We start from the raw sequence: 15,829 nt of genomic DNA, 5'->3' as shown, positions 1-15,829 counted from the left end.
AAAGTTAATTATAGGCTAGTGATTATAATACAGCGCTTTTGCCATTGTTAGTAGGGTCAAACTGAAATTGTTGGTTCTATTTTGATATTCAGAGCATATATATATATCTCTCTCTTTGAAATGGAATATATATAATATATAAATAAAAAATATATTTTTGAAATGGAATATATAATTTTTTTTCTTTTTGAGATGCAGTCACACTCTGTCACACAGGTTGGAGTGCAGTGGTGTGATCTTGGTTCACTGCAACCTCCACCTCCTGGGATCAAGTGATTCTTCTGCCTCAGCCTCTACAGTAGCTGGGATTACAGGGTACCTGCCACAATGCCTGGCTAATTTTTGGATTTTTAGTACAGATGGGTTTTCACCATGTTGGCCAGGCTGGTCTTGAACTCCTGACCTCAAGTGATCCACTGGCCTTGGCCTCCCAAATTGCTGGGATTACAGGCATGAGCCATCACACCCAGCCAATATTTTTTATTTTGATTCATTATATTCATAAAAGAACAACCAAAAAACTTTGGGCAACAATCAGAAGAGTTACATTTCAGGTAAATGCCCTATATTTTAAAAGAAACTACAAATATTTTGGTATTTATCATAATAATATAGTTATTTAATAATAATGTATATTTTATCTATATTTAGCTTTTGGGAAAAACATTTTAATATTAAGTAAAATTTAAAACAATGTAAATAAATGTATCGATTTACATATATGTATATCATAGTATTAATACATATTTCATTAATACTGGAGAGCATATTTACAAATACAATCTATATAAAAAGTGTGCACTCACATTTTTTTTCAAATGAGTTCTCTACTATATCTTTGTAGAAAGTATTGTTAACTAGGATCATAGAGAAGCATACAGAAGAAAAAATATCTTATTCTATATTAATGTAAATAATGTTAAAACAATAAAGTAAAAACATACAACACCTCTCCAAGTAAACTAAGATTATTTCAAATATATACATAATATTATTATTTTATTTCAGACATTACAATTACTTAGCAATATTGGTATGGAAGCATATAGGTACAATATATCAAGAGGACCATTTAGTAAAATGCATAAAACTACCTATCCCAGTAATATAATGATGGTAAATGAATTTATCTCTATAAAACAACTAAACAATTGTAGAAAGATGTATGTACAAAAATTTTCACTGCAGCATTTTTGTAATTATTAAAAACTGCAAACAAATGACATCTAAAATAGGAGATTCATTTTAAAAAAATCTCTTATTTATTCATGCAATAACCAATTATGCAGCTAATAAAAATAATTATATAAATATACATTTGTTTGCATTATAATTTTACATGTATTAAAAATTTCATGTAAAAAGTAGGCTGACAGCAAAATGAACAGCATAATCCAATTAAATTAATAAGTATTATAAATATACATACCAACACACATAAATGCTTGAAATAAAATGTGGCAGAATAAACACTAAATGTTATTTTCCCTAACCGATAAAATTATCTTCATATATATGCTTCTTATTTTCTATGTTTACCATAAGCATATATTATTTTACAATTAAATGAGACTGTAATTTCCAGTGGTGATTAGATTTGGACTAAAAGCCTGGATTTACCTCACTATTTGTCTAGCAGTAATGGTCTATATGTCACATAAAACAGATGGGCACTAGGTTAAGGGTATTCAGAATAAAAGCCCTTATGCTCTGATGAATGAACCCCTAAAAGCACTGTGGCAGCAGGAAAACATAATTCACAAGAATTCAAAGAATTCATAAGTAATAAAGCACATAGTAAACTGTAGTAAAATAAAAGGCAAATTGAGATTTATTAAAGACTCCAAATTTTAGACATGAAATAGTATAAAGTATCAACCACTCCATAACCTATTGTAAAGTGGATCATAAACCCTGAGCAATGACGTGAAATGATTCAGGTTCACTAAGCTGAGTATCTGACATTTGGATTTCATAAGCTGGGAACTTGGGGGTAAGCATGTTTAGAGTTACTCTCTGAGTTTTCCCAGGGTCCAGTACAATAACTGGTTATAATCCACTACCCTCTGCCCCTCTGCACTCAAGAAAGACTGAGATGCAAATAAGTGAGTACAAACTTACTTTGGAGAGCTACTTATACCTATTAAATTGTTTTTTTAAAAATTTTTCCAGAAATGAAACATCCAACTACTTTGGTAATTTAGTAACATTCTTTTGAGGTAGTGTCTCACTCTGCTGCCCAGGCTGGAGTGCATTGGTGTGATCATAGTTCACTGTAGCCTCCACTCCCCAACCCCAAGCTCAAGCGATCCTCTCACCACAGTCTGCAGATTAGTGGGACTACAGGCACGTGTTATCATGCCTGCCTAGTTTTTTAAATTTTTTGTCAAGACAGAGTCTTGCTCTATTTGCCAGGCTGGACTCAAACTCCTGGGCTCAAGCAATTCTCCCCACTGGGCCTCCCAAAGTGCTGGGATTACAGGTATGAGCTACTGCTGTGCCAAGCCCAATATAGATATTCTTAATAAAAAAAAAAGTTCCAAGTCTTCAGGATAGACTGGATTAAGAAAATGTGGCACATACACACCATGGAATACTATGCAGCCATAAAAAATGATGAGTTCATGTCCTTTGTAGGAACATGGATGAAATTGGAAATCATCATTCTCAGTAAACTATCGCAAGAACAAAAAACCAAACACCGCATATTCTCACTCATAGGTGGGAACTGAACAATGAGAACACATGGACACAGGAAGGGGAACATCACACTCTGGGGACTGTTGTGGGGTGGGGGGAAGGGGGAGGGATAGCACTGGGAGATATACCTAATGCTAGATGACGAGTTAGTGGGTGCAGCGCACCAGCATGGCACATGTATACATATGTAACTAACCTGCACATTGCGCACATGTACCATAAAACCTAAAGTATAATGATAATTAAAAAAATAAATAAAAAGTTATGCTATCCAAGAACTACTTGACTGGCATATTACCATGAAACTTTTGCTCACTTTTTTTTTCTTTTTTGCAGCTATGTAAGACATTTCCACAGTTTTGCCCTTCAACCAATGCTTACTAGTTGTAAAAACAGGCTCCTGTGAGTGCACCCACCAACCTACATCTTCAAGCCAGTAGCTGAGTGACACACTTATATGTTGCCATAGTTGGACAGAAATGAATTATAGCCATGCTTGTCCTACTTTGCCAAGGGTACCACCTCTTTTTTCTAAGCACTATATTTTCTTCTTGTTCAGAAATTGACAAGCTTCCAGGATATTAAAGGGGAAGTATAATGGTTCTCTAGGACACAGATGTTCCCTTCCTTTCTCATTCTTCTTTAAATGAGTTAAAGAAACTGTTGTTGATATACTCAGGAAATAAACTCAAATTATATAAATAATTCAATATCATTAAACACACACATAGACATTTAAATTATAATAAACTTATATTACAGGGTCAAAGAAAAAAAATCACTAACATCTCTATCCAGAACTCTCCCGGTGCTGTTCAGGAAAAGCATTTGCTTAACAGGATCCATCAACACCCAGTAATCCACATTATCCTTTAACGAAAGTTCTATGGTGGGGTCTGGTCCTCCAGCAGTCCCTTTGATCAGCATGTTGTCCACCAGAATTGTACCTGCAAACCGAAGAAAGTTACTTGAAAATATATTCTACTCATATGAATTCTTTAGCAAAGATCATGCTCTTAAACCGTGGCTGGCTCACAATCAGTTTTAAAGCTGAAAATACTCAACTGTATATCCAGCATAAGACAGAAAATATTCTTTACCAAAAGGCCAAAATATCTGCATTATATTATTTATAAATAATATTTTTGGTGGAAGGCAGAGATTCAGACACGGTGAGTTCCATCATCCATTTTGTGTTTCCCTCTAACAACATAAATCTGTTTCCCCCCATCTATCACTTCTCACAGGAGTTATCACTGAATTTTATCCTGAACAAAAGGAAATGCCTGTAATAGCAGAGTCTGATGTCTCAATTAATTCTGTAAGACCTCTGATGTGAAAAAAAGATATTTTGAAACTGAGAAAGGAAGAGGAAAGTAGAGATTTTTAAAAAGTAGCTGAGTCTCCCATGGTGAGAACTGCTTCTTTTTATCTTAGAGCAAATACATAAAACATAAATCTTGACATGAAAGACAAAACTAGTGTTCAGAAATGGAATAGAAGTCATTCTTCTGTAAGACATGTCTGGGTTACTCCACTAGAACAACGCACTATGCCAGTGTAACATTTCAGTGCTTGCTTTCTTCTTATTTTTTTTTCAGCAAGCTGAATTGTAGACAGTTTTTGAATAAAACTTGAAAATATTATGTCTCTAACCCTTTCTACTCTGTTAAAGATCCCATGCATTTTACATGTCGAATGCAAACAGCACTGATGCAACTCAAATACCATTTTTCCCTCACGCAGCAATGATCTCTTTGCCAAATAATAATGTACCATGGCTTACAACAATCATTTTCAACTGATCCATTTTATTAAACTTACAGATATAGAAGAGATGTGGCTATGCAAGCAAAATGTAGCCTCCAAAAAACACTAGAATAAATGGCAACTATCGAGAGAACCCATTGTCTTAGGACAGCACTCAAGAATATATAGAGAATCCATAAATATGAATCTGACTTGAAAAATATAATGAAAAATGTATCTGTTGCATTTTCTTAAGGCATGAAATTGGCCTAAATGTTATACCATTGCATAATTACAAGAAAAGTGGAAGGCTCTTTAAAATATTTTCTCAGTAATTTAATAAGAACTATAATTATCTATAATATTTCTTTATCATACTATTACTACCAGTCTTTATCTGTCTAAGAAATGCTGGAAAGAACCATGAATCTTTTGTAACAAGCCAGAATAATGTTTAAACACAAATGTTGTCTCACATACACATACTTTTGTAAATGGCACAATTTTTTTGCACTTTTTCACATACTAGGATATAATTACATGAATATTGAGTGGAATGAGTATTTTTATTTTTGACTGAAATGGCAAATACACAACCTACATACAATACACTCCAAAGTATAGATCAGATATTGATGGCATTTTATTGCCTATAAATATATTCAAGAATGTATATATATTCAAGGCCCCAGTACATACTAATTTACAAATACTTCACACAACTCACCATGAAAAGACACTTGATCTATATTTCAATATATAATTGAGAAATTGAAAGGTAATTTATTTTCTCATCAAGAAAACTTATGTACAATAGGCAGGTCAACTAACATTAACATTAGTACCTTGCAGTGTTTAAGAGTAGCAACTGCAAATCTTCTGATTGTGTGTATGTATGTGTATATATATATATATGCTCCATATATATATATATATATGCTCCATATATATATATGCTCCATATATATATATATGCTCCATATATATATATGCTCTCTATATATATGCTCCATATATATATATATGCTCCATATATATATATGCTCCATATATATATATATATGCTCCATATATATATATGCTCCATATATATATATATATGCTCCATATATATATATGCTCCATATATATATATATGCTCCATATATATATATGCTCCTTATATATATATATATGCTCCAAGCTCCAAGCAGATACACTAAGGGAAGGAGCCATTGAACTCTCTTTACAAAGCAAATAGTTTATAACCAGATAAAGTTTTAATAGTAACTAATATTAAAGCAGTGAAACAAAAACACTGTATCTGGATTTATATTTTATTTAATGATTCTAATTTTCATGGGACAGATCTATAGTTTTCTTGCTCTGAGCTCACTCCTGAGTTCAATGATTGAAACTCAACAAAAAATCTTTCTACTGCTGGTGTGTTGAAAAAGAAAGAGTTTTGTTTGCTTGCCTGCTTTCCCCTTTAGAATTGTCCATTTGTATTGCCAAAAAGAAAAAAAAAAGCCTCTCAAATTTTCATATACCATCCGGCTTTAAGCCAAAAGTTTAGGGGAGAGAGAGAAGAGAGCAAAGCTTAGGCAGACATGATACAAGGAGCAATATACATATTTTTTTAAAAATTAACCTAAGTGTTCACTCTGAATTGCCTGAACAACTGTGCCCATACCCCTCTCCTTAGAAGAATATGTGACACCCAAGCTATAGTTAGCATTAAGCCAGAAACTCCTGTCTCTCCCTATCCCAGCAGTGGTGACTGTATCTTTCCACACATCCTAAGTTTTAAAGATCTGAAAAGCTAGTGTTCTAGACAATATTGGCAAGCAGCTAAACACCAGAATACTCTGGGTATATTGGGATAATGTGCTCTCTTTCCTCCTTCGTTACTTTGCAAGCTTCCCTTTTTCCCAATAAACCTTTTGCTTAACATGTTTCATTTGATGTTTAAATGTATTCCCTTCCTTGACTTCATTTTAAATATTACAGATAAGTTAAAAATAAAAGATGTGAGGCACGGCACAACACTAAATAAGAAAACTGGATGGCTCTATTAATATCAGCTAGAACAAGCAATGTTTAATAGTGGTAAAGAGACATATTTAATTACAATAAAGGGATCAACAGGTGTAATCCTGAGTAGGCCTGTCTTGCAGAATAGGTAATACCCAAGATGGGGTTCACCTTACATGAACTTTTCCTTTCATCATAATAAAAATGGTGGCAGTACAGAAAATGGAATTAAATTTAGTTTGATACTCATATAATAGAAGTTAAGAGAGCTGGCCCTGGAATGGATAGGCTTAGAATCCAATCCATAATCCACCACTTACCAACTATGTGAAAGTGGATAACCTCATTTACCCTCGATTTTTCTCCTCTATAAAATCAGTACTATAATAGAAAAGGCATTTCTACTATAATACTATATGTATGTTCCTGAAAAAGACTTGTTCTCTTGTATTGAGAACAATAATAAAAATCAAAACAATCACAACCATGTTAAAAATATTAGCACAGTTAAATATTTCTTGATATTTTCAACACATTTCTTGGCTGGTCAATCTTTTACAGCCTTAAATACTGGGATCTGTGCTTCGTCCTTCAAGAAGTAGGTATTGAGGGCCATTTACCTCTAGGGACTTTTTTTATAAAAATGGAAAACTTCCTCTTTCATTTAGCCTCTTTATTAGCCTATTAATTCAGATAAATAACTTTGCAGCTTCTTTTTTATGTACTTCCTGATTCTCAAGAGAGATTAACACATTAAATTACAGGAGTTCATGTAACTGCTAATATGGACTCTCTTTGTACAGAATAAATGTTCTTCAATAGATTTTCCATTTTTTCTTAAGATCTTTTTACATAGCTAGCTCTTTGTTTTTAATTGTGAAAAAAAGCTTATCCAGACCATATCAAAGCGTAAATAACAAATGTATGAATAAACTTAAATAACTAGAAAATAACTTATAAATTAATAAACCTTCCTCATTATACCAACTTTATTCTTCTATTTACCAATTGTGTATAAATTGGTAAATTTATAGTTCCCTCCAGAAGTAAGAATTTCTAAAATGAAAATTATGGTTATTGTTGTTGATGTTAATAACACCATTTTGGAAGGAAATCATTTTTTGCTAAAAATAACTTACTTTATGTCACAGAAGACTTACAAACCAAGTCTATTCTTCATTTCACAAAGCTAGGGTTATGTTTGGTCAACACATTAGTGTAGTAAGCAGTCTGAAAGAATTTATATGAATTCAAAAGACTTAAATCCACAGTAGTCAATATTGGAAGTCAGAAGGTAAGGGTGAATGTCTCTTTGAGAAACAACTGTAAAGAAGTCCCCATGCCTCTAATGGACAGTTCTTTCTATGCTACATTTCAGCTGATAGGCAAACCATCGAGGCCTGCTATCACCAGAGACTGACCACCACTCTTCCCACTTTCTAACCTCAGTCTTGAATTTTCTCATAGAAACAGTTAGTTTTAAAGGCAGGAAAAGGTCTTATTCAATAAATTCATACTAGTAGTGATCTTTGTATAGAATACTTTTTGCTCATCCTCAGTATAGTGCTTAGTTTTATTAGGAAATACACACACGTAACCCACACACACACACGCACACACATATACATTTGGCTTTCCATATCCATGAGATTCTAATTCATGGATGTAATCAATAAGGGATCAAATATATTTAGGAAAATAATCGATAGTTGTATCTTTACTAAACATGTACAGACTTTTTCTCATTATTTCTAAACAATACAGTATAACAACTACTTTCATAGCATTTACATTGTATTAGGTATTATAAGTAATCTAGAGATGATTTAAAGTATAATCATAAAGGTTGCTTAATGATATGAATATATCCTAAGAAACGTGTCTTTAGGCAATTTTGTCATGGTACAAACATCATGGAGTGTACTTACATAAACCTAGATGTATATCCTACTACACACGTACTCTATATGGTGTAGTGTATTGCTTTTAGGCTACAAACCTGTAAAGCATGTTACTGTACTGAATATTGTAGGCAATTGTAACAGAATGGTATTTGTGTATCTAAACATATTTAAACACAGAAAACATACAATAAAAATATAGAATTACAATCTCATGGGACTTCCATCATATAATGGGGTTTGTCATTGACCAAAATGTAGTTATGCTACACATGACTGTATATGGAATAAGGTGAACAGGTTATATGAAAATACCATACCATTTTATATAGGGGACTTGAACGTCCCTGGATTTGGTTATCCGTGGGAGGAAAGGGGAATACTGGAACCAATTCCCCATGGATACCAAGAAACAACTCTATATGTATATTATAGAAACTATAGATAGATAGCAAGCCTGGATGGGTTGCATATATATATATATGTGTGTGTGTTTGTGTGTGTGTGTGTGTGTGTTTATGTATGTGTGTGTGTATATATATATAGAGAGAGAGAGAGAGAGAAAGAGATGGAAAGTCATATAAATCATATTTTGATATTCAATGTTTTCCTGGAAAAGTTACTTGCTTCTTTAAACAGAAAAGTTATAATACAATTGAATTACTCTCTAAAATAGCTGGGAGGTGGCTGTGGCAGGTTGGTGGGGAGTGTGCTGCCTTTCTAATTAACCTAACTCAGTGAAGCTGAGAGAGTAATTGACTGCTTTAGTTCATTCCAAACATTAAAATAAGGAAAAATCACTCTGTGCATAGAACCCACTACTTGGTGCTCTAAAACAATTAATTATCCAAAGTTGTGGAAACAATATGGATTGCTAATATTTTCCCTGCAATCTTTCCCTAGTTTGAGCCAACCAGAAGAATGTTTAGTTATATCATATAACCAGAAGCATATATTGCTTTCTCTTGCATGTTAATCCTTGCAAACAAAACAAACAAAAAAATTAAAGCTTCCCAAAGTACATTATTAATTAAAAAATTAAAAGATAAAAAGTGAAAATTTAGCTACTATGTAGTTTCCCACTGAGGTTAAGCAGTGACTACAGCCATTATTCTGTTAGTATTGAGTAAAATCTATATTCCAAGATTATCAGGCTAAAATATCACTTTTTCATTTCAAATCCTCTTTTTTAATCCAAAATTTCCAGCACCTTCCTGGAATTAGTGTCTCTCTTCTTTGACTTTTCACACTTTTTCTTCATTTACAATTATACAAACTAAATTTCAACTATGTGTATGTACATATTGTATCTAGATAACTACTTGGAAAACTCTTAACATGGCAAGACATATATAATGTATGTGTCCAGCAACTTTATCATGACAGTACAAATTTTGGTTGGGCTGGAGTCAAAAGCTGGGAATATATTAATTACATCGATTCTAGCTAAAGGTGAGAAATAATGCCAAGTCATCAACAATTAAATTAAAACTTACAAGTATTAAAAACATGTTGCTCTGCAAAACTATGTTGATCCTTAAAATTTAAATTTTATTTACTTCAAAAGAAAAAAAATTGCAAAGTGAAAGACTTTACTAAAATGTACTTCACTTGTATCTCTCAGCTAACATTATATTTTATTTACTTATTATATTCCTTCAGGATATATAATATAATAGATGATGTATTAGGACAGGTATAGAAATCCAAGCATAAAACTTCAGAATTGGATTGAGACCATCCTGGCTAACACGGTGAAACCCGGTCTCTACTAAAAGTACAAAAAATTAGCCAGGCGTGGTGGCAGGCGCCTGTAGTCCCAGCTACTTGGGAGGCTGAGGCAGGAGAATGGCACGAACCCAGGAGGCGGAGGTTGCAGGGAGCCGAGATTGCGCCACTGCACTCCAGCCTGGGCGACAGAGCGAGACTCTGTCTCAAAAAAACAAAAACAAAAAACAAAAAAAAAACACCCTTCAGAATTGGAGTTTTGTTCTTCTATCTTTAGCTTTTTCTTTAGAAACTGAAAGAAATACCTTAATATTGAGGCACTTACTAAATATCTATTATTCTATTATGTTGTGAATAAAGTACTAAGTAAATGCACATACATTGTACATTTTGGTGTAGAATTTATGTTTATTTTGTTCAAAAGTCACTTATACAAGTAAAAATTCAGTCACAAAATTTTAGAGCTAGGAGGAAACTTAGCATCCCTTTTTATGTATGTGTAGGTGGAACATAAAGTCAATCCTCTGTTATCTGCACATTTTCCAATCCCAAGAGTTAAAAATCGCCTGACCAAGACAACCTAGCTAATAAAAGCAGATTCAAAACAAAAACCTGGTTCTACTAATTGACAGTTTAGTTCTCCTTTCCCTAGTTCCCTATATTTTGCTTTTCTCTTGGATATATACATTTTTTAAATATAAAAACATAAACATCTTTTTAGTTTTGTTTTCAGTTCTTGGGAAAGTTATTCAAAAATTCTGAATACATATAAATTCACTATTTTGAATTTCATGCCCTATAAAATTTTTCACAAAAGTTCAAAAGATTACAATGGAAATGACTCTAAAATATGGGAGAAGAGTATATGACCCTAGAATCAATTTCCCTAGGTCATAGATACAGAGACAGATATAGATGCCATCTGTGACATTAGAGCTTGCCACCCATAAAAGAGGATAGTGGGCATTAAGGATGGTCCAAAAAACCTGTGACGTGCTTCTACCCCAAAGAAAAGTCTATGTTTCTATTTCCCATGTATATGATTCTGTGGTTACATAACATGAGATTCTATGTTGTATACATGTGTCTAAGTGTCTGTATAACATGAGAACACAAACTGTGTTGTGTTCTGAATCCATAAGGAATACATAACAATCTGATTGAGCTTGGAAGCAAATGCTTCCCTAATCATGTTTCAGATCAAATGGTAGCCCTGACAATTCCTTGATTATACTCTTGTGAAACCTTAAGCAGAGTACCTGGCTATGCTGTGTCTGGACTCCTGATTCAAAGAAACTATCAAATAATAAATGTGTGTTGTTTTAAATTACCTAATTTTAATGATATTGTTATACAATAACAGGTAATTTATACAGCGTTTAATGTCAAAAGATCTATGTTCAGAATCTTGGCCACACACTACTTACTAACTGTGAGCTTAAGCAAGTTCCCAAGATTTTTACAATCAGCAATATAGAGTTCTATGAGAAAAAAATAAAAATGAATGTAAGTGGAGGCACGCAATTACCCAACGAATAACATTTTTCATCCTACAGCTACTAGGAATTTATATAGATTTGAGCATATAAAGGAGTTATATATTATTTTTCATTAAATTGGGAACATTATCAACAAAATGATTTTAAATGTAAAATGTACTTTCTTTACAACTGAAATAAAAGAAGCACAGTACATAAATACCAGCAAGAAAAAAAAGAGACTATGTATGCGTATGTAAAATATAAAACAAAAAGAAGGCAACAGTTTATTCACAGTAACCGTTGATAATTTTTCATGAAATAAAAGGCCATTTCTTGCTGGCAAAAGCAAAAATGAACAAGATAATAAGCAACAAAAGTCATATTACTAAGATCAAAAATGCTTATTAGTACTTATTAGCATTCGCTGACTGTATTAACTGGACTAAGAGATAAAATATAAAGAATTTCAGGGAATTACCATATTTAATTCTCAGACTGCTGTAAATGGGAAAGGTTCATACCCTCAGAATATCGCAATATTTTATTATTTTCAGACCATCAAATTGCTGCAGTTAAAATTAAAAGTACAAGCAGACCATGCCGTGTGTGTGTGTGTCTGTGTGTGTGTGTTTCAACATAATGATTAAAGTGTGTAAAAAACAATCTTCATACCCCACTCTCCTCAACCAAAAAAAAAGAAAAAGAGTATAGAATCTAATCAGGCAGTTCTGTTCATTAGAAAAATATGTCTCAGAGGTTGAAATCAAAGAAACAAACATCGGTTATTTTATTTTATTTTATTTTTTTGAGAGAGTCTTGATCTGTTGCCCAGGCTGGAGTGCAGTGGCGCAATCTGGACTCACTGCAACCTCTGTTTCCTGGGTTCAAGTGATTCTCGTGACTCAGCCTCCCTAGTAGCTGGGATTACAGGCGCCTGCCACCACAACCAGTTAATTTTTTTTTTTTTTTTTTTTTTTTTTAGTGGAGATGGGGGTTCCGCCATGTTGGCCAGGCTGGTCTTGAACTCCTGATCTCAAGTGATCCATCTGCCTCGGCCTCCCAAAGTGCTGGGATTACAGGCATGAGCTACCGCATCCAGCCAAAAATATGGTTTTAAAATGTATGTGAAAGATTGATTTGAAAAGATAAAAGCCAAAAAAGCCCTACTTGATGAAAAAGCTCAATCTCTTAACCTGTGTCTCCATTAGAATCAATTAGAAACCTCATATTTTGGGTTTTTCTTCAATTCCCTAACCAAAAAATTAAACTCTACCAAGCTGAAGATCCCCCTTTTTTATTTTAACTAAAACTTCATTTCAACTTGTGAAATTCCTTTTTTCAGTGAAAATGCAACTGTAGAAAGTTGTTGTTGTTAGATATGTGATTTAAAATATAAACATTTTGACTAAGCTTTTAAACACTACTTCAAAGTTTTAAATGATTCGATTCAGTAAATTTGTAAGTGTGATTGATTAGATTGAAAGAATTGATTAAGTGCCTTAAGAAAAAAATCCTCTTGGGTATGCTTGCCTACCCTTCTAGATGTTTGCAGAGTTTGTATTAAATATATCAACATCACAGTAGTTTAATTATCAAAGATTACATATATAGTACTTTGGATAGGGGAAGTAAGTTTGTTAAGCTTATGAGTTAATAGAACTTTAATCACAGAACAAATTAAAGTTTTTTCCCTTCATTTTTCAGTCTTCCTATGGTTATAGCAGGAATGAAAATATTTACGTTATATTTGTGGTCAAATATGATTTTGATTTTATCTGTGTCATTTATACATATTTAATATTAGTTAAAACCCAAGCAATATTCCATGCAAAGAGAACCCACATATTCAAAAAATAAACAAAAGCACCTAATTGACTGTAGGACAACATACAGAATTATATAAGACAAAGAATATGTTTAAGAAATGGGTGTGGAATTAACTGGTAGTAGTGAATCAATGAACATATTTCAACAACTTCATTTATTTTATTGAGTTTCTGGTTGATCCAAATCCAAGTGTATATTCTAGGCAGAGAGAAAGGTCACATCATAATCCTCCCCCATTTCTCCTCTGATTTCAGATTTAATTTTTAATATATTTAAAACCTTTTATTCCATAGATAAATTTGTACAATAGAAAATTTGTACAATAGAAAATGTGGTTTTTTAGTACCTCTAGGAGAATTCTGAATTGTCATAACCCTACAGTTAAATCTATAGTTAAACCTATAAAATCATTCAGATTAACAATTCTGTAAACAATAAGGAAAAATTATTTAATAAGTTATTGAAAATAATAAAACAGAAGGATGTTATGACTATAATAAATGTGAATTAGAACTATGTTACAGAAAAATGTTTTGTTTCTATAGGTAATTTGCTTCTGGAAACAATTAATTGGAGGACATATTTAATATTTAATAACCATACGTGCTCAAGCACAGTTTGATTTTTTCATGTAAAAGTGGGCAAGTATTAAGACTAAATTCTGTCATTTTTCTCTATGGCAGTGCCTATTGTAGAAAAATAAATAAGCTTAAGTTTGATAATTAAAGCATCAAAAATGTAATTAACTAAAGAGTACTCAAATGTTCAAAGTTTTCTGATAGGCTTATCATTTGAGAGGATAATCCAGCCAAACGAATTTAATCTAATGTACTCTCTAACTGCAAATGAAGTAAACTTTCTAAGTCATATTCCTTTTCAATAGCACAAGTACTTGCCCTTTTTTAAAAATCAAATAAATAAACTAACTAAATTAAATAAGATTCTTTCAGGTATTTTCTAAAGGTCATTTTATTCATTTGGTCTGTAAGATGATGAAAATCATTTTACACATTGAAGAAGCTATTTTAACGCCTGACAAACTACTTTACTTTCAAAAATATTTTCTAATAATCATTGCATAAATATTTCACCTCCTTGGTTAAATTAATTCCTATGTGTTTTATTCTTTTTGATGCTATTGTAAACTGAACTATTCTCTTAATGTCTTTTTTAGCTTATTACTTGTTAGGTATACAAGTACAACTGATTTTTGTGCATTGGTTTTGTATCCTACTACTTTGCTGAATTTAGTTATTAGTTGTGTGTGTGTGTGTGTGTGTGTGTGTGTGTGTCCAATATTTTGGCTTCCCTAGGCCACAGTGAAAGAAGAACTGTTTTGGGCCACACAGATAATACACTAACACTAGCAATAGCTGATAGCTGATGAGCTACAAAAAAAAAAAAAAAAAAAAAAAAAAAAAGTCCCAAAAAATAATCTCATGATGTTTTAAGAAAGTTTATAAATTTTTGTTGGGCCACATTCAAAGTTGTCCTAGTCTGCATGTGGCCTGCAGGTCATATGTTGGACAAGCTTGCTTTAGGGTTTTCTATATACAGTGTATTTAAGAAAGAGGAAGATTGTTTAACTTCATATAATAATAATCAGATACTTCAATATGTTTTATTATTTATACATATTATTCAAATATTAATCAGAGAACCACCTGAAAGTGATTTTCTACTTTTTCAACATAACTTTTTCCCACTATAAACAGGCATTGTTATGCAGAATATATAAAGAACTTCTGAAATCCAACAAGAAAACAAATGATCTGTTTGAAAAGTGTGTAAAGAACTTGAATCGATATTTTTTCAAAAAAGATATACAAATAATCAATAAACACACAAAAAGATGGAGAACATCACTAATCATTGGGGAAATGAAAGTGAAAACTACAATAATAAACCACCTCACATTCATTAGGATGGCTACTAGACAAAAAACCTAAAAAATAGCAAGTGTTGGTGAGGATGTGGAGAAATTGAAACATTACCCTGGTAGTGTTGGAGAAATTGGTTGGAAGGTAAGGTGGTGCAGCCCAAAATTTCAGTTACACAAAAGACGCAGGTTCAACAGATTAATTTTACATCCTAGTAACTATAGTTAATAACAATATATTGTACACTTGAAAATTGCTAAGAGAGTAGATTTTAAGTGTTATCTGTACAATAAAATAAGTGAGGTAGTACATATGTTAGTTGGCTTGATTTAACCATTCTACAATGCATACACATATCAAAATATCATGTTTTACAAAAGAAATATATACAATTTTTATTAAATAATTGGAAGTTTAAAATAAAATCATATGGAAATTATGGAAAACATTATGTTTCCTCAAAAATTAAAAACGTATTACCATGTGATTCAGCCATTTTACTTCTGAGTATATACTCAAAATACTTGAAAGCAGTGTCTGGAAGAGGTAC

General features: G+C 32.3%; 1 protein-coding gene across 4 annotated transcripts in view; it reads right to left on the bottom strand.

The window, feature by feature from the left end:
* PCDH15 (protocadherin related 15) overlaps positions 1-15,829 on the bottom strand; it is a 1,016,126-nt gene that overhangs the window by 591,433 nt on the left and 408,864 nt on the right. For all 4 annotated transcript variants that reach the window (XM_063669967.1, XM_063669968.1, XM_054435813.2 and 1 more), the window contains exon 4: positions 3,487-3,647. In XM_063669967.1, coding sequence (XP_063526037.1) covers positions 3,487-3,647 — 161 coding nt within the window. The remainder of the gene's footprint in view (positions 1-3,486; positions 3,648-15,829) is intronic.

Source organism: Pongo pygmaeus, chromosome 8 (genome assembly GCF_028885625.2).
Source record: "Pongo pygmaeus isolate AG05252 chromosome 8, NHGRI_mPonPyg2-v2.0_pri, whole genome shotgun sequence".
Classification (NCBI taxonomy): domain Eukaryota; kingdom Metazoa; phylum Chordata; class Mammalia; order Primates; family Hominidae; genus Pongo; species Pongo pygmaeus.
The sequence above is the reverse complement of the archived record's forward strand: the minus strand, read 5'-3'. Positions and strand labels throughout refer to the sequence as shown.